The 18,363-nt window shown below is 62.6% G+C and overlaps 1 protein-coding gene across 4 annotated transcripts in view; it reads right to left on the bottom strand.

Moving 5' to 3' along the window:
* Window positions 1-205: 205 nt before the first annotated feature.
* Window positions 206-18,363, bottom strand: part of CASZ1 (castor zinc finger 1) — a 148,237-nt gene continuing 130,079 nt past the window's right edge. For 3 of the 4 annotated variants that reach the window (XM_019461360.2, XM_053898980.1, XM_053898979.1), the window contains 13 exons: window positions 17,724-17,896; window positions 16,637-17,481; window positions 14,145-14,280; window positions 13,840-13,903; window positions 12,406-12,560; window positions 12,179-12,301; window positions 10,897-11,226; window positions 9,176-9,374; window positions 8,234-8,405; window positions 6,242-6,393; window positions 5,979-6,120; window positions 5,035-5,334; window positions 206-3,344 (listed from right to left, as the gene is read on the bottom strand). In XM_019461360.2, the coding sequence (XP_019316905.2) occupies window positions 2,230-3,344; window positions 5,035-5,334; window positions 5,979-6,120; window positions 6,242-6,393; window positions 8,234-8,405; window positions 9,176-9,374; window positions 10,897-11,226; window positions 12,179-12,301; window positions 12,406-12,560; window positions 13,840-13,903; window positions 14,145-14,280; window positions 16,637-17,481; window positions 17,724-17,896 (3,906 nt within the window). In that variant the 3' untranslated portion in view covers window positions 206-2,229. The remainder of the gene's footprint in view (window positions 3,345-5,034; window positions 5,335-5,978; window positions 6,121-6,241; window positions 6,394-8,233; window positions 8,406-9,175; window positions 9,375-10,896; window positions 11,227-12,178; window positions 12,302-12,405; window positions 12,561-13,839; window positions 13,904-14,144; window positions 14,281-16,636; window positions 17,482-17,723; window positions 17,897-18,363) is intronic. The other variant, XM_053898981.1, reaches the window with a different exon arrangement.

Below are 18,363 nucleotides of genomic sequence, written 5' to 3'. Positions count from 1 at the left end.
AAAGAAAATAAAACAAAAATTACACATTAAAATTCAAAATGAGCTAGCAATGGCTTATAGTCCTAGTGTGCAATATGGAGTTTACAAAAGGCTAGACTTCCCACTGTCGGCATCTTCTTTTTTTTTTTCTTTTTTTTGTCTTTTTTTTGTTTTGCTTTGTTTAATTTTGCTACATTGAAAAATGTTTTTGTGTTTTGTTTTTTGCTTTTGTTTTTTTTCCTTTACAAAACTCCCTCCACACACCCAGCAGCTCTGTGGTAGGGCACAGAGCCTGGGCGAACGTCAGCAGCAGCGCGAGGCGCCCACAGAATTCAGGAGGCTCTGGTAGGGGACACGTTTTAGGAAACGATTTGCTCCCTGTTGAATCAGGTACGCTCTGTCTGACCACTCCTCCCTCCCTGCTCCCTCTGTCCAGTGCAGATGATCCCGGCTCTCTGGCTGTGGGCAGCCAAGAGGACACACACACACACACACACACACACACACACACACTCACACACACACACACACACACACACACACACAAGGACAAAAAGAAAAAAAAAGAAAACCAGTGCCCACCTCCCCACCATCAGGTGGGGCTCCCCTTGGAGATCTGTGGGGAGGAGGTTCTGGGAGACAGGCCTCCTCTAGGCTGGGCTTGGCTCTCTCCCTGTGACAGAGTCTCAGGGTCCAACCTGAGCCAGGCTGGTGGCCGGGACTGGAGACACGGGAAGCTTGGGTCGCCTGTGCTGGGTCCCTGTCGCCCTCAGAGCCTGTGGCCTGGTGTGCACCAGCCAGGCGCCCACCCCCCACCCCCAAACTGGGCTTGGTGGCCTCATCCTCTCCAGGAAGTGGGGGTGTTTTGAAAAGGGACCCAAGTCTGGGTGGGTTGCACTGGCAAAGAAGCATCCCAAACAAAATAATAAAAACTGAGGGGGGGGAAAAAAAAAAGCCCTATAAAGCCACACGCATAACCAATAGAGAAAAACTCAAATGTTAACTACAAACTTGTATCAACAGTAATAGTCCTTTTTCTTGTTTCTACAAAATTCAAGTTAAAAGTTGGAATCACGCAGCTCCCGTCAGTGCTAGTGTAAAGACAGACAGCCTCAAACTGGTAAGGCCTCTAAAATAAATGCGAAACGAAATCCCACGTGAGCGATTGCACTCGGTCTCCAACCTCAGGGCTGGTCCGAGGCGGGCCTGTGCTCTCGCGGCCCACCTGCCTTTTTTTTTCTTTTTGTTCTATGTAGAATAATAACCTTTACAGGAAAAATACTGTACAACTTTCTCGCATTTTTTCCCCCATTTTGAATATTAAAGCCCCAAACAGTGGTATCCTTCCTGTTCCCACCACGTGGGTGGCTGAGACCCCTGCCGGGCCCAGCACGCCAGCACCTGCCGCTCTTAGGTATGGAAGCGGACACAGCCTCAGCCCTCCGTGGGCAGAGGCTGGGGCCTGGGAGTCCCCGGACGGCCGAGACGCGCCTCTTCCGGGCCCCAGCCCTCGGGAGCAGACACCGGGGCAGGGCCCAGCGGCGGGGCACAGCGCCCCGGCTCTGCCAATTCCGTGAGGTTTCCTCCGCGGTCCCTGCAGTGTCGCCGGCGCTGGCGCCTCTGCCCCTCCCTCCCCCGCCCCCCGGGGCCAGGAGGGAGGGTCTTAGCTGCGTGAACGGGAGGCCCTGCCAGATGCTAGTGGGGCCCGCCTCTGGGGGTGAGGGCTGGGGGTCGCGGTGACCCCCGGCGCCCTTCCCAGTCCTGAGCAATGAGGAATCCCACCGGCGTGGTCGCGGGGCCCGGGGTCCGGCCGCGGGGAGGGGCGCGCGGGGCGGTCGCCCGGGTGTCTGCGCGCCCGCCTCGCCCTCAGGGCCCCCCGCTCCTCGGTCCCACCCCGGACAAGAGCACCTTCTGTTTCCCTGAAGAAGATCCCCGAAGTGCAGCCAGAGGAGGGTCGCTCGCAGCCTGTCCTTCCAGCCGCTGGCCGCGCGCCGCGGGCGGGGCGGGGGCGGCCCCGGAGCACCAGAGGGAGGCCCCCGCCTCTGTCCTGAGACGGACTCGGGGTCCGGAAGCACCGGCGGGGCCGCCCCGAGCCCGGAGCGCCTCCCCACGCCGGCACCGGGTGCGATCGCGTAGCTCTGGCGGGGGCGGGGGGGGGGGGCAGCGTTACAGATAAATAGCATCTCTTACAAAAGGAATCACAATGGCCACCACGGGAGGGGGGCGGGCGAGGCGTCCCCGACGGGCGGGCTAGGGCGACGCTGTGGCGGGCGCCGGGGCCGCCAGCTCTGGGCTCCGCGCCCCCGGCCCCGCCGCCGCCGCCGCCGCCGCCGCCTCCGGCAGCGACTCCTCCGAGTCGGTGCGCAGGTCCTCGTCGTCGTCCTCGTCGTCGTCGTCGTCCTCCTCGTCGTCGTCGTCGTCTTCGTCGTCGTCCTCGTCGTCGTCCGCCTCCTCCTCGGGCAGCTCCAGCTCCTCCTCCTCGTCCTCCTGCGACGACTCCCCAGCCGCCACCGGGCCGGGCGCGGGTGCAGCGGGGCCGTCGGGCGGGCCGGGGTCCCCCGGGTCGCCCGCATCGCCCGGCCCCAGCCCCAGGCCCGCGGAAGCGGCGGCGGCGGCGGCGGCGGCGGCGGGCGGGAGGAAGAGCAGGGGGGCCCCGGGCTCGGTGCCCAGCGACAGCGCGCCGTCCAGGCTGACGGCGGGGCCCGGGGACGCGGCGGGGGGCTCGCCGCGCTCCTGCTTGTCGTGCTTGCGCTTGTGCGAGTCCATCTGCGACATGCCCACGACCGTGTGGCGGCAGCCCGGGTAGGTGCAGTGGAAGTGCGAGCACTTGAGCTTGTACTTGCAGTCGGGCACGGCGCAGTCGGCGCTCGAGCTGAACTGGCAGAAGCCCGCCGCGCTGATCACGTCCTGCTTGCCGTGGTGCTTGCGGTGCGCCGTCACCTTGGTGCTGTCGGTGCAGCGGAAGCGGCAGCGCAGGCAGTGGAAGTGCGTGCTGGAGCCCGAGAAGGGGCAGTCGGCGAAGTGGCAGCTGAGCGAGGCCTTGAAGCGCTTGAAGTCGTCCAGCACGAGGTTGTCCACGCGGTCATGGTGCTGCGCGTGCTTGTACATGTGCGTGCGTCCGCAGAACTTGTAGCCACAGTTCTCCCGCGTGCAGTGGTAGTGCGTGACCTTGAGCGAGAACTGGCAGGTCGGGTCCCTGCAGTCCTCGTAGAGGTCGAAGCGCCGGAAGCCCTCCAGCATCATGCCCTCGTCCAGCATCTTCCGCGAGGAGGCTGTCTTGCGCCGCTTGCCGAACGGCGACATGTCCTCGATGATCCAGAAGCGCTTTTTGGCCCCGGAGGCTGTGGGCATGGAGATGGTGTTCCCTGCGGAGGGGCCGGGGGAGGTCAGCGCGTGCCGGGGAGCCTTTCACACCCACGCAGGGTCCCCGGCTCCGCGTGGTGGCCGGAGGGCAGCGCTGGGGGTCGGCTTCCCCAGACTTTGGGGGCCTCTCCCCCTCCCCCTCCCCCGCAGAACCAGGGAGCCCCCAGGCTTCCCCTTGCGTCATCCCCTGTCTGCAGGACGACCACACAGGCATCCGCCCCTCGTGCGGCAGAGCAAGCAACCCGGGGGATGTGGTGGCCGCTTCCTGGCCAGTTTGGGTGGGAAGTGAGGACGCATCCTGGCGCTAATTGAAGCTGAAGGGGGAATCTAGGTCGGCAGAGCGTAATTACCCACGTTGGACGGACGCCAGGATGCCATCACGAACCCGCCTCTAATGAGGGACAGGCGGGCTCCTTCTCCCGGCCGGCTAACCAGTTTCCCCGGCTGCCCACCTGTCTGCACAGGGGACCTACCTACTTCCCGCAGGGATGCCCAGCGCCCTGGGGCTGTGTGGAGCCGTAACGCCCTGCCCTGAGGGACACCTTCCCTTTGGTGCCAGAAGATTCTTTAAAGTCTTGTGGGGGTCTTCTGCCCCCAGTAAGCCAGAAGAGGGCAGCTCTTCTGAGGGACCGGGGCTGGAGCAGGGGCTCAGCCAGCAGACGGGTTCCCATCTGTGCCCTCCCAACTGGACCCAACGGCGCCCTGGACTTCGGATGGCTCATGGCCAGGGCTGCCTGGTTGAGAGTGGCCCCGCTGCTGTGGCGTGAGGGGACAGCAGCCCCTGGCACTGCACAGGCAGCTGGGGGAGGGACAACAACCCTGGCATTCCCGGCCTCACACCCTAGGAATGAGAGAGAAACCTTCAGGGGCTGGCCCTACCCAGGGTCAAGGGTGGGTATTCTCCAGGCTTCTCCCATGTGGCTGACCTGCTCAGCCTGCCCCGAACCTGCCTAGAATAATATCCGGCCTCCACGGCACCACTGTGCCGCGTTGTCCATTTAGGGAACAGACCCAGTCACCCCCCACCTTGGCAGGTGAAGAGAAACCAAGGGCAGCAACGGTGTGGGGGTGCGTGGCGCAGGACAAGGGAGGGTGTGGGGCCTGGAGATCCAGGTGAGTGAGAAGTGGCTGCTTTGGGTCTGAGGGCACAGGGCTCAGTGTGGTTATGGCAGTGACAGCCTTCCACAGGTAGAATTCCAGAAGGGAGACCTTCTGCCTCTCTGGCACAGCACTGGCCTGGCACTCAGCAGAACGTGAGGCAAAAATGAGTGAAGGAAGGTGCAGGGCTGCGGTGATGGCCACAGCAGAGGCGAGGGGCTGGCGGGTCCCAGCCCTGCGGGGCATCGGATATGCAGGGGTGGGGGGTGGGGTGGGAACTGGAGGCACCCCTGCCATTGAGCCCTGCCTGGGGCCTGAGCCACAGGGACTCCCTCTTCCTGCTTGGCTCCAGGGCTGGGAGGGGGTCAGGCTGGTGTCAGGGCCCTGCCTGGACCCAATGCTGAGCAGGAGTCCAGAGGAGCTGTCCTCGGGACAGAGACAGGGCTCTCTGGTTCTGGGGGGCGCTGGGCCGTGAGGGACGCAGGTGGCCCTGTCCTCGCCCCAGCAGGTCACAGGAAAAGGTCAGGTCCCGGACCATGGCCTTGAGGGTCAGCGGAGGTGACACACACTGGCAAGAAGGCATGTGCGAGTTACCTGCAGCATCCTGAACTAGGGGGACGTCACTTTTTACTGGAGTTGCGGTGGCTGTGGCGGGCGGGAGGCGGGGCGGGCTGCCGACCGGGTGGCCCAGGCCCCGGGTGGCTCCGAGAGTGGCACTGAGCAGAGAGTATGAGAGACAGGGCGGAGAAAAGAGGCATGGGAGGGAGGGGAGGGGCGCCCGGAGCACGGCCGCTGAGAAGGATGGGGTCAGTGGGGGCTGCGGAGCCACGCGGGCAGCCTCGTCGCCAGCGGCAGCAGGAGGAGGAAGAGGAGGAGGAGGAGGAGCCGGGCAGCCTGGAGAGGGTGGAGAAAAGCAGAAAAAAAAAAAAAAAAAAAAAAAAGAAAACCAAAACAAAGAAAAAACAAACAAAAAAGAACCAAAATGAGAAACCCAATGGCAGAAGCAAGTATGATATGAAAACACGTGGACAGATGACGAGCAGAGAAGCGCCACGAGAGAAGAGTGGGGAAGGAGGTGGCAGGAGGAGGAGAGAACGGGAGGGGAGGCTGCGCAGGGAGAGGCCGTGGTGGGCTCAGGGAGGGCCTGCGCCAGAGCCCGGCCCTGGTGCGACCCCAGTTTGGGGTCCAGGGACTGAGCTTCGGGACAATGGCAGAAGGGCCGGAAGGAAGGCCGCGTGCCCGGGACCTGGGCCCTGGCAGGTCCCCGGCCCCCCTGCCCTTGAGGACGAGCCCAGCTCCTCTCCTGGAAGCCGAAGCCAAGGGCTGAGTGCGGGCAGGAGGGGGCCTCAGTGACCTGTGTCCCCCAGACCAGCCGGCCCTACCGCACACTAAGGCTGGCTCTGTCCTCCTTTGAGGCCACGTGACCACGAAGCCTAAGATGGACCCTGCGGCGCCTTGGGCCGGAAGCTCCCGGCCCCCGATGTCTCCTCCTGGCCCGCTGCTCGCGCTGTCGCGGCGCCGCCCGGCCGTGTGCTCACCTGCCGCCGTGCTCTCGTTGCCCACGGGGGTGCTGGAGCAGCTCCGGTCCATGGTGGGCGACTCAGAGGACACGGCGCCCGGGCTGCAGCCCGTGTAATCCATGTACTCATCTGTCTCCGTGTCCATCAGGCTCGGGGGGCCCTGAGAGAAGAAGGGGCACCCTGAGGAAGCCGGGCGGGGGCTACGCCGCCCACAGGGGGGCAGGCAGGCCGTCCCTCCGGGCGGGACGCACCGACGCCTGCTGGGCACCCCGGGTGCTCACCTGGGAGGGGGGCACGCGATCGAAGTTCTTGCCCAGCATCCTCCGCATGTGCTTCCGGGCGTGGGAGGTCATCTGGTGCTTGAGGAGGAAGGAGAACTGGCAGCCCTCCCGGATGCAGTGGAAGTGGCTGTTCACCTGGTTGTACTTGCAGCCTGCGGACACAGCCCCGCCGGCCGTGAGCTTCCCCCGGCCGGCGCGCACAGCGCCCACCGTGCCTCCTGGGCTCAGGGGAGTGTGGCCAACGGGCAGATGGTGTCTGGGGAGGGGACACGTGCCCCGTGGTGGCATTCCTCTGAGGAGGGCTTGTATCCACCCCACCCCCGGGGGGGTGGGGGGGGAAGAGGTCCTAGGCTCTCCGGCTGGCCAGGGCCTGGGCCCACCCTCTCCTCTGGCCTGGCGTGGAGGCAGGTGACAGTGGCGAGGCTGGGCCCCATCCCCTGCCCCTCTCGCTGAGAGGTCCCGGGGTTTCTGGGCGAGAGACCCCAATGACCCGTCCACCAGGTCGGCCCCCTCCCGGCAAGCCACCTGTCTCCACATCTCTGGGGAGCCCGGGTGCCTGCCCCCAGACCTGTGTGGACCTCTGCCCCGCCCCCACCCACCTCGGCTTCGCTCTGGGCTGAGAACAAACAGCGGGCAAGACTGCAACAGTGTCAGCAAAGGGCAGGTGAAGGCCTGCCCGTTGCCATGGCGCCGGGGCTGGCCAGGTGTCTTATATCATCCCCCAGCTTTGTTTGGCCCCAACTACCACCAAAAACACCCGAAGCTGAGTAAATACCGACAACCACGGAATACCCTGACCCCCGTAAACTGAGCCCAAGGACGGCACAGGCCACTGAATGTTGACATCTGTTGCCATGGTTACCAACCCTCTCCCAGGCCACGAATTCTTTTTGAATTAATACTTGAAAGAAAGGTTTGTTTCCTGTCTTTTCTGGCAGTCGCCGAGTCTCTCACCCTGCCCCCGTGGAAGGGCCAGTCCGCGGCAGCCAACGGCCCCACCTCTGCTCCCCCAAGGCCCTGCTGCTATGACCACCTGAGTCACAACAGGCCTGGCCTGCGGCCCAGCTGTCTGTGCCCGGCCTGCCTAGCTGCCACCTGCCTTCCAGTTTCCAGTTTTTTCCTGGCAGATTCCTACCCCACATCTGCAGGCCTGTGAACGTGTGGCTCCATCCTGAGGCAGGTGGGTGGGGTCTGCCCCCTGCCCAAAGGCATCCTCGGGGCAAGCTGGGGCCAGGGAGCTACTCGGGAGGCCCCGGTCGGGTCCAGGGCTCCGGGCGGCTTCCCTGACGAGGGCCCAGCTCTCAACAGCAGACTCAGCTCCCTGGCATCTGCCTCGAAGTTCAGGGCCATCTGTGGCCTCCTTCCCAGCCCCATGGCCACCTCCTTCTGGGTCACCCCAGGTCACAGATGCTCTGGGCCGATCCACAGTGTGGATCTGCTTGTCCTACCAGACCCCCACCGCCAAGCACGGTGCTGGCCAGAGGAGACGCTCAAAACCCTGAGCTGCCACCACCCCCACCACCTCCCGTAACAGCACGGAGCCCTGCACACCGCTCTTCCTCGATAGGTATCTGCTGAATGAGCAAACAAACCAGGGGCCGTTCTGGAAAAGCCCTTGTAGTTAGAGCCATGGAAAGAGATCCCAGAGTGAGGAACATCAGGGGCTCCTATGTTATCCGCACTCCCTCTTGAGAGAATGGAAAACAGCACCAAGTCCAAGGCCTGACTCTGATGACGAGGCCCCAGGCATTTTCCCCGGATGTAGGCGGAGTGCTCTGAGTCACTCACACCCCTATTCCTGGGCTCTCCGTGTTTTGACAGTTTCCCCTGTTTGATGATGCCTGGCCCGTGACATCAGTGGCACTTTTAACACAACACAGAGTCTGACGTGCAGGGACAAGAGGTGGGTACCAGGAGAGGTGGCCGGGGCCACCAGAGCCACAACCTTGCCACCTGCTGCAAGTCTCTCCCCCCAACCGCGGCCCTCAGTACCTAGCCTGCCACACTCCTCGCGCTTGGTAAAGTACTTGAATCCGTTGGCTGCCCGCCGCTCGGCTTTCTCGTGCTTCTTTATGTGCCACGGCAACTTGGTGGTGATGTTGGTCACAAAGTAGCAGCCGGTCCGGAGGCAGTGGTAGTGTCCACGCATCCGGAACTCGCAGTGCTGCGGGGAGGGACGGGAGGGTCAGGGCCAGGCTGACCACTTCTCTGAGCTCCCACCGGGCCCAGGGCTCTGGGCGTGGCAGGTCCTTTTTTCTTCCGTGCTCAAATCAGAAAACACAACTGGGTGTAGGCCTTTCACGTGTTAAAAAGCGGTATGTCCCTTTTGGAATCTGACCAAAACATCCTACCTGGTAATCGTGCCACCCATTTCTAATTCCACACCCAGAGCAGACATCACTAATCTATCCTAGCACTCCTCTGTGGACGCTTGGCCTTAGGCAGACATCACTAATCTGGCCTAGCACTCTTCTCTGGAATGCCCAGCTCTAGGATCAGACTCCTTCTCGAGGCACTCTGCCAAACAGCCCCTACCAGTCTTGGGGTAGGCCTTTATGGTGAACTTGATCTGCCCTTCCTTTCTGGGGCACGGACAGTTCAATCTCTAGCTGTCCAGTGGGCTATTTTAAAATTCTAGGCCTCTGGGGAAAGGGAGCATAGTTCCAGGATGGTCAGAATGATGCCAAGTGCACGGAGAGTCGGGATGAAATGACAGACGTCACCAACTGAGCACCAATCTGGACCCCTGCCCAGGGGCCTCCAGGGGCCCAGGGGCAAGACAGTGCCCTTTCCAGAGTCTGGACGAGGCCAATTCAAAACGGGCGTGAGAGACGTAATGAATCCCTGCCGGGAGGAGCCAACCCCGGGCCCCGTGCCTCCCTGCCCCCCACCCCGGGCCCCAGGCCCCCGCCCGCACCTGTCCCCGGGGCTGACCTGGTTGGGACAGAGACACTGAAGTGAGTAGTACGCAAACTGGTCTCGCACGTTCACCAGGTTGTTGTTGGGGTTGATGTGGTCCAGGCAGTGGGACTCAGCCTTGCCGGAGGTTTTGCAGACGTACTTGCAGTTCCCGAAGAGACAGTGGAAGTGGAACTTGTTGGCGTACTTGCAGTCCGTGGCGAGGCAAGGATCGCTGGAAGGAAACCACAGCCCAGAAGGTCATTGGCGTTCCCAGAGCCCTCCCCGCCGACATCCTGACATTGGTCGAGTTGGGGTTCTGCTTCCTAATCCCCTGCGGTGTGGCCCAGAGGAACGGCCCCCGGGGCTGCCTTCCTGCTCAACAAGTGGCCTCGGCCAGAGGAGACTACAGATCCCAGCATGCTTTCCTGCCTTCTTTTTGGAGCTCGGCTGGTGCAGAAAGGGTTGCGGTGTGCAGCCTGCCCAGAGCATTGCATGCTGGGACACGTAGTTTCCACGGCCACACCTCAGGATTATAGATAAGGCGGCTGCAATAACCTCTTGGATGTGAAAATGAGAGATGGCGTTGCCAGCCCTGGCGGGGCGCCAGTGAGGGCCTGGCTGGCGTGGCACAGGCACTGCCCTGGGTGTGGCTGACTGACAGGGTGCAGATGGGTGGGCAGCCCTACCCGGAAGCTCTGCTCCCTCGGGGCCCTGGCCAGGGGGAGTGTGCGCCTGGTGTCAGGTCCCGCCGAGGCGCGCAGCTGCTGGGGCCCCCAGGGTCAGCTCGGGGCTCAGGGCTCCCGCCCACTCGGAGAACCTCACCAGCCGGCTGAGTGGTGGGGCTCGGGGGTGGGGGGGTGGGGGGTGCTGGGCTGAGCCCCCATGCCAGCCTGCCCCGTGAGCGGCAGCCCTGCCCCACGGCCTGCCTCCTGGGCTGCAGACAGGTGTGGAGGACGCCATGCCCCGGCCTTCTGCCCTGGCTGGTGCCACAGCTGCCGCCACGGTGGCCCCGGGGTGGGAATCCGACCGCGCTGGGGAGACTAAGAGCGCTGCCGCTGTGGGGAGGCGGAACGAACAAGAGAAGCTCGGGGAGGGACGGAGAGGAACGCAGGTCCCCTTCCAGGCCAGAGGCCCAGCCCCAGGTGCCCAGAGAGGGGGGACAGCTGCCACTCAGGCGGTACACGTTCACATCCAATTTATTACTTTTATTGAGAACAGGAAGCCGCACACATAACGATACAGAGTCACCGTTCTCGCCGCAAGGCGCCACCACCATCCAGCGAGGAAGGTCCCTTCCACCCCTGAGAGCTCAGACCACTGTGCGGACGGGTGTGGGCCTGGAGTGGGGGCCTAGCCCCCTCGCCCCCCACCCATGACTTCGCTTGCTCTGCAGAGACTTAGCCATGGGTGCAAGGCCCAGAGTGAGATGCAGCCTGCCTTGCCGGGCGAGGCCCAGCACTCCCGGCCCACCTAAGCTGGTCCTCACAGCGCCAACACTGCCCCCTCTGGAACAGCGGCCCCTACCACCACCACCTTCTCCCACCCCGGCTGCCTGCTTGGGGAGCAGGCAGTGAGGCCAGAGCAGCAGCTTCTTTGGCTAGAAGGACAGCGTCCGATGACCGTGTCCCAGAGAGGCTGGGGACAGCCCGGGCTCACTGCAGGGTTAGGAGCAGCACCTCCTCGGCTGCCCTCGCTAGCACCTACTCCCGAGACACGCGGGGGACACGGGACTCCCGGCTCATCGAGGGACTCACTTCTCCTGGAACTGGAGGAATCCGGGTTTGACCTGGGGCTTGGCGTTTTCTAGAGAAGTCGTTGCCAAGGGCGAAGTGGGCAGGTGAGGCACTGACGCTGGAATCTGAGGCATCTGGGGTATGGTGGAAGCCAGCTGCTTCCAGGCGAGCAGCGTGGGGGTGGAGGGCACGGCAGCCGGGCTGGGAGTGGGACCCTCCAGAGAGGCTGTGGTGACAGGAGGCGCTGGAGGGGACGAGGGGGCCAAGGCAGGTTTGGTCTCCGCAGCCGAGGTGGGGAAGGGAGCCTCTGCGTTTCCCTTCACTGCTCCTCCCTCCGTCCGGAAGTGGAAGCTGCAACAGGCAGAAACAGCGGCTCAGTGGGGAGGAAGAGGGCCCTGCGCAGGGAGCCTTTCCCTGGATGTTACCCCATCACGAGCCTAGGGGCCCAGTGTCCCTACATAGTCCCCAGCAGCAGGTGTGATGCCACCAGGAGGGAAGGACTGAGAACTGCTGTGTCCTCTGGTTCTGAACTTGGGCTCCTGGCTCAGCCCTAGCTATGCCTTCCTGTGATCTTCCTGCTGTGTCTGTCCCTAGCTCCTTCCTACACAGAGCAGGGGACAGGGACAGCAGGGGGCATGAATCTGTGCTTCCAGAATCTGCTCTGAGAATTAAAGGTGGGTCTCGCTCGGCCCTCAAAGATGGCTCTTCTGCAGACTAACGGCTGCCTGAGCAGTGAGCGGAGCCTGAGCTGGGGCCTAGCAGTAGCCAAGGTCTGTGTTAAATGTCTGCGAGTTCTGGGTTCAATTACAAGAGGCGGCTGGCCTGCTGCTTTTCAGCTCAGTGGGTTTACAAATTAATTTCATTATTTTTAGGTCAAAGAAAATCTACAAACGCAATACCGTGGCTTGGAAAAGGCCTTCACCTAAGGTCTCTGCCTGGGTCAGAGTGGGGTCTCTCCAGCTGGCTCTGTAGGGAACATCTGTGGTAGAGCTGCTGGCCACACTGGTGGGGGAGGGGCGCGGGGGGTGGGCAGAAACAGCTGCTCAGGGTCTCCAGGTGGAGCCTGGACAGGCTCAGAGGACCCCGCCAGGCGGCTGAGCAGGTGGAAGGATGGGGAAGCCTGCCTTTTTCAGGCAGTACCTTCTAAGAAACTAGCTCAGCTTCTGAGTTTCGGTGCGAGCAGCACACGGCGCCTGCCTGGAAGGCAGCTAGAGACCCAGGCAGCCCCCAACCCCACGCAGCCTGGGGCCAGGCTGGAATGAAAGGGGCTGGGTTTCCATGCGCCCTGGGGACCCCCACTCACTTGGCATGCTTGATGGCCCCGTCCAGGGTGCTGAAAAGCGCGCCGCACTCCTCCACCACGCAGTGGAAGTGTGCCTTGTGAAGGAAGTCACACTGGGCGTCACAGAAGTCCTTGGTGCCAAACCTGGCCAGAGGAAGCAGCGGTCAGAGGAGACCCCGGGGCACTGGCCACCATGACGGGTGGGCGTGGCCCTTCCTGCTCCTTTGCTCTGCCAGGGAGCCCCTCACCTTCGAAGGTACACCTTCCAGGGCTCGGACAGCTTCTCCTGAACCAACGCCTTCACGGCCTTGCCCAGGAAGGGCGAGGACTCCACGGCGGGGCTGCCCTCCGCTTCTGTCTTGATGTTCAACAGGCTGCCAAGGTTGGGGTTGCCCTGAGACATCTGCAAAGAGAACAGGGCCGGTGCTTGGGACTGGCTGGCCGCCGTGGGAGCAGCAGCAGCTCTGGGCCGCCTGGGCCTCTTGCAACGCACTAGAGCAGTGGAGAGGAGAGGGCGCCTGGCCCTGCACAGCTCTGGCCACAGCCGAGTCTGCTCTGAATGGTGCTGCCCGAGGCAACGTGGGGATGCCACGGCTCCTCCACACAAACCCCGTGGTGCTAAGATCCATCACTCAAGCTAAGGCCGGGACTCTGGGCACACACCAGACCAGCTTTCCCCAGACTTTGTGGCTCCCTGGTTATTTTCCTGCCAGGTTTTCAAAAGAAGTGCAGGGGGGGTGGGTAACCCCTATGAATTCCTTGAGAACAAGAGAAGGCACACAAAAGAGGAGCAGAGAGGGAGGGAGGGAGGCTCAGGGGGTGAGATCAAGATGGCTCAGGGCTACTGGGCCAGGAGGGGGAGTGGCGAGGGGGAGCCTGTGTGAAAGCTTGACCCACATGGGGTGTGGGGCCCCAACACGAAGGAACGAGGGGGTACAGGGGCCAGTGACACCCTCCCCCACCGCCAAGAAGGGAAAAGTAGAGCAGGAGAGCAAGGAGGGAGAGAGGAAAGGTAGAGGGCGCGGGGCCCTCGGCAGAGGGTGGCGGGAGGCTCCTTCCCTGCCAAGGGCCCAGCGGGACCCCCACCCGTGAGGTCCGGCCCAGGCTCAGCTCCCCCAGCAGTCACTTGTGTATGGTAACCAAATTAATCTTGCTGTAGTCAAATTTATCATGTGAAGGGGGGGAAATATATTTGAGATGATGTATAATTTACAAAGACCCTGCATTATTTAAAATAAATATTCTGGAGCGACCTCTGTGGAAGGCGTCCGAGACCATTACTCAACCCGAAAAGTGGAAATTGATGCTTTGCTCCCACTTTAGTGCCCCTCCCCCACCCCCTTTTAAACAAACAAAAAAATATATAAAATAAATAAATAAAATTAATAACTGAGAGGGAAAGAAGTTAGAGGGCTCTGGAAAAGCTTTTGGAGCCCTCCATCTGAAGGGAAAAAAAGGGTGTCAGAGGCTGGAATATATTTCTTCAGCCAGTTCATTAAATTAATTTGTAAGCAGTGGCTCTGAAATTATATCCGATGAAAAATGGCCTCAAAATTTAAATGGTACAAACTCATCTTATTAGAGGCAAAACATTAAAAAACAAACACCTCCCCCCCGCCCCCCAGCATAGCTTTAATTTCTCTGGGTGGGGGAACGGGAGGCGTGTGATGGATGGTTCTTACCTTATTCATAAGCGAGGATAAGAGAGACGAATTTGCCGGGACTGCATGGCCATTTGATTCATTACTGGAACACACAAACCAAGGGGCTTTAGCTCAGACGTACGTGGGACTGAGCCCAGACACCCTTCCCTGCCCATCCCGAAGGCCCCGGCCCCGCCTGCTACATCTGCCTGGGCTGGAGGAGGACCCCCGCCGGGAGGGCTTGGCCCCTGACCTCGGTGGGGTCTGGCTCCAAGGGTGCTGTCCCCAAGAGCCTCCTGCAGTGGGGCAGAAGCTGGTGGGGTGGGGGCCTGGCCTCGCCTCACCTGGGCTCCTTCACAGTCAGGTCTAAACTGCGGTCCTGGGAGACCTCGTGGGGAACCGGGGCGCCAGCGCTCTCACCGGGCTCCTGCTTCACCGGGGCCGGGGGGAACCTGGCGGGGGTGGCCTGCTGCCCGTTTCCTACAGGGGAGGGGAGGGAAGATGGTGTTAGAGGGGCTGAGGGCTTCCTATGGACACAGACCGGAACCCCCCACCGCCAGAAGGGAGGGCAGTGGGCTGGGTGGGCCGGGGGCCCCAGGGGAACCCTGGCTGCTGGTCAGCGATTCTCCCCACTGACATGATCGCTTGTGACGCTTACCCCTGTGTGGCAATTCTTCAAGTGATAATTATTGCAAAATTATGTCAAAGTTGTCCCAGCTCAGGGCCTCCTGGAGGAGAAGGGCGGGAGGCTGGGGAGGGGGCTGGCACGGGGGTGGGGGCCCTTCATTTTCTCCACCGACTGTCACAGTCGATTTGTGGGGCTGCCGCTTAGGCTTTTATTAAAGACTCTGTTAATGCTGAGGGAAAGTGGCAGATCTAGACTGGGAGCTGCGCCCCTCCGCAGGTCCCCGGCCCGCTGTTGCCGGGGCGACGGCCCTGCCTTCCACTGAGCATGCCTAGGAGGGGCATCTGCTGTGTCAGGGCGATGGGAGCTGACAGCCAATCAGAGCAGTTCAAACTATGTGACCTCGCCCGTCAAGCTGTCCAGGGCAGGGATGTGAGGCCCACTGTGGCCGGGCTGGGCTGGACCAGGGTCTGGGTGGGAGCTGGTGGGGTGTAGCCATTGGGGGAAAGTCTGGAGCTCGGTAGGCAGATGATTTGGGAGGCCAAGCAGAGCGGGGGCAAAAGAAGTTGCTGACAGGAACATGTCCACCGAGCCCTTCTCCACAATCCCCAAGTGGCTGAAATATTAATCTGCCCCAAGGCGCTGCAGCTGACAGAAAGCTGCTTCACAGACAGCAAGTGGCATTTGATTAAAAAATAAAGGAAAACGCCCCCCCCCCCTTCCCTTGACCTTTCTTTTGGGGGAAGGAGATTTTTCTAATGAAAAAGAAAGAATTTGACAGTCTGGCCCCTGAGCTCAGTGTGGTCCTAAAGCAGGGCCCACCCCGGCCCACAGGCGTCTGGCCAGAGGCACAAGGCCCCTGGGCATCCTGCCATCCCTCTCACACCTGGGAACGGAAGGTGGGTCCCTCCACGCTTCCAGCTGATGGGAACGTCCCACTCGGGACAGGATAGTAGCTCCCTGAAGTCACTTGCCCAAGGTCCCCTGGGAAATGGCCCAGCCCCCTTGCCAAGCACCGGCAGGCCCTCTAGGAGACCTGGGCAGACCCCTGGGCTAGGCCGCAGGGACCTTCCGTCCTGCCTGGTCTTGAGACGGTCTCACAGCAGAGTAGGGCACGCAGGTTCAGGAGCCGGACCGCTGAGGTCCAAGTCTGGACTTTGCCACCTCCTGGCTGCGTGCCCGGGATCAGGCTACCCCCACTGCCCCATCAGTACCACCAGGCAGGACTCTGCTTCCCTGCCATGTCCCCAGCACCGGTGAGGGGCCTGGCCCTCAGCAAGCCCAGCGGTTGCTGAATGAGTGGCTGAAGTGACAGCTGACTGTTCTCAGCTAAGTACCGAGAAGGGGGAGAACAGGGAGAGGAGCCAGGTAAACAGAAAGCCAAAGAATTCCAGAGATCAGAGAAAACATTTAAAAAGAGTAGAAAAGTTGAGAAGGAGAACCACTCCCCGTGGTAAGCCAGAGGGAGGCCAGAGGTGGGACTCGGGAGGTCTGGCTGTGTTGTCCAACATGGCAGCCGCTGGCCAGGTGTGACTTAAGTTAAAGCGATTCCAACCAAAATCCGGTTCCTTGGTCACAGAGCCAAGTTCAGGCACTCAACAGTCACAGGTGACTAGTGGCTGCCCTACCAGACAGCACAGGACAGAACATTTCCGTTCCGGCAGAAAGTTCTACCAGACGGCACTGACGGAGAGGGAGACACTGGAAGGTTATCCTCGGCCTCGAGGGGCCGGCCGGGTGTAGATCCCAAGCATCCCTGAAGTGCGGCCACCTGCTGCTTGGCTGGACCCACGCCCCTCCAGGTGACACGGGGGGCCCTAGGGAGGCGCAGGGATCTGGGACTCCTCTCATCAGCGGCTGGACTTGCGATGAGGGAGGGTGACAACTGGGGGGTGCGGAGTGGTAAGGACCAGCTGCCCCGGGACACACAGGCTCCCGGTGAGGCCAGGCCTACGGCCCCCACTTCACAGATGAGAGAACAGAGCTGCCTCGGGTGGCGGGGGGCAGGCCGGAACAAGGGAGCCGCAATAGCTAACAAACAGGATGGAGGCAGAGACCAGGCAAAGATGGGGGCTGGGGGCGTGGGGGACGTGGGTGCAGGAGTAGAAAGACGCCTCTCCAACACCCCCCGACTCTGCTCTGCAATCTGAGGCGGCGGGCTCCCGGGGTCCGTAAGCCACTCGTTTCCTGGGCAGTGCCCGGCCTGCTCACCTGGGTCAAAGGTGGCAGAGGGCTTGAGGGCAGCCGCGGCCAGCCTGGCCATCATGGGTGAGATGAGACCCTTGCTCGCCGAGATCCTCTCCATGATGGAGGCGGGGGGCACCGGGACAGAGGTGGCGGCGGCCGGGGCAGAGTCACCGGCTCCCGAGGCGGCCAGGGCGGGTGTGTCGGCTGCCGCCGAGGCCACTGCCCCGGACGACACGGCGCCCAGGAGGCCGGGGGCACCCACGGGCAAGGAGGCGCTGCCCCGGCTCGGAAGGATAGGGAAGTAGGGGGCGGCGGTGGGCAGGCCTGAGTTGGAGAGGGCCAGCGCCAGCGGGATGGAAGCGGGCAGGCCCTGGGACAGCAGCCCGGAGATCTTGCTGTTGGGCGGCTTGGCGGCACCGGGCGTGGCCTCGGCGGCGGCGGCGGCGGCGGCGGCCAGGGAGGCGGAGGACTGCTGGCTGGTCGGGGAGGCGCTCAGGCTGGAGTTCTTGCTGCTCAAGGCCGAGAAGTCGACCAGGTCGTCGTTGCTCGACTCCTCGTGCTCCGTGTCCTTGGCGCCCAGCAGCGAGGACGGCAGACCCAGCGCGCCCGAGGAGCGGACGTGCCTGCGCTCGTGCTTGCGCTTGTGCGAGGTCATCTGGCTGGTGGACGTGAAGGTGAAGCCGCAGCCGGCGCGGATGCAGTGGAAGTGGTTGGTGGCCTTGCTGTACACGCAGCCCTCGTACCTGCACTCCTCGTACTTGTAGAACTTCTTGAAGCCGTCCTTGGCATACGCGTCGTCCTTGATGTGGTAGCTCTTGTGCTTCTCGATGTCACACTTGTTCTTGAAGGTGAATGTGCAGCCGGGGCGCCTGGACGGGACACGGCAGGGGCTGTCGCAGGGCCTCAGGGAGGAGGGGGCGCCCGGAGGTGGTCCTGCCCGGCTCCCGCCTCGGCCCCGGGGGGGGGGGACCCGGAGAACCCCCGGGCGGCCCCCCTACCCTTGTGCCTGTGGCCTCCGGGAGGCGGGACCCCGAGCCCCGCACGGGCCCACTTCCCCGCCTCCCCTCCCTCCCCCAGGCCAAGCAGCCTCCCTGGTGGGCTCCCCGTTCACCTGCAGTGGAAATGCGTGGTCTTCTGCCCGTAGAACTGGCAGTCGGCCGTGCCGCAGTCCTCGGTGGCTCGGAAGCGCTGGAAGCCATCGTTGATGAGCTGGGTGTTCTTCTTGTGGAAGTTCTCGTGGGTCATCACATCTGACGTGCTCGTATACACCTTGTTACAGCCCACCTGCAGGGGCAGAATGGCCGTCAGGGGGACCGAGGCCAGGCACCTCCGGGCCAAGGTCAGAGCCGCGGTTCTGCTGGCCACAGACCCCCCTGCTCAGGGGAGCTTCGGCCCCTGTAAACATCCAGCTGGGCTGTGGAGAGCCTGTGAAGACCCCCCCGGGCCCTGCAGGCCTGGGCTGCGCTGAGGGCTGGGTTGTCTGCACGGACTCCGGGCACCTCCCGGCACAGCCAGGTGTGGGAGTCCCGTTCCGCCGAGGGGCGTTTGGGGTCCTAACCCGTGGCTCTGTCTCGAAAGCCCCTGGCAGTGGGCAGGGCTGGGCCTGGGGGCCCGGCAGTCACCTTCGGCCCAGGGACTCGTTCAGTGGACACTTCCTGGCACAGGGCCCTCCCCACCCCACCCTAGCTGGGCCAAGGCAGGCAGCGTTGCCATATTGAGTAAAAACCCGTGGAATCTGAGCACTCTTGAAG

Source organism: Panthera pardus, unplaced genomic scaffold (genome assembly GCF_024362965.1).
Source record: "Panthera pardus isolate Hobbes unplaced genomic scaffold, ASM2436296v1 HiC_scaffold_11, whole genome shotgun sequence".
Lineage (NCBI taxonomy): Eukaryota > Metazoa > Chordata > Mammalia > Carnivora > Felidae > Panthera > Panthera pardus.
The sequence above is the reverse complement of the archived record's forward strand: the minus strand, read 5'-3'. Positions and strand labels throughout refer to the sequence as shown.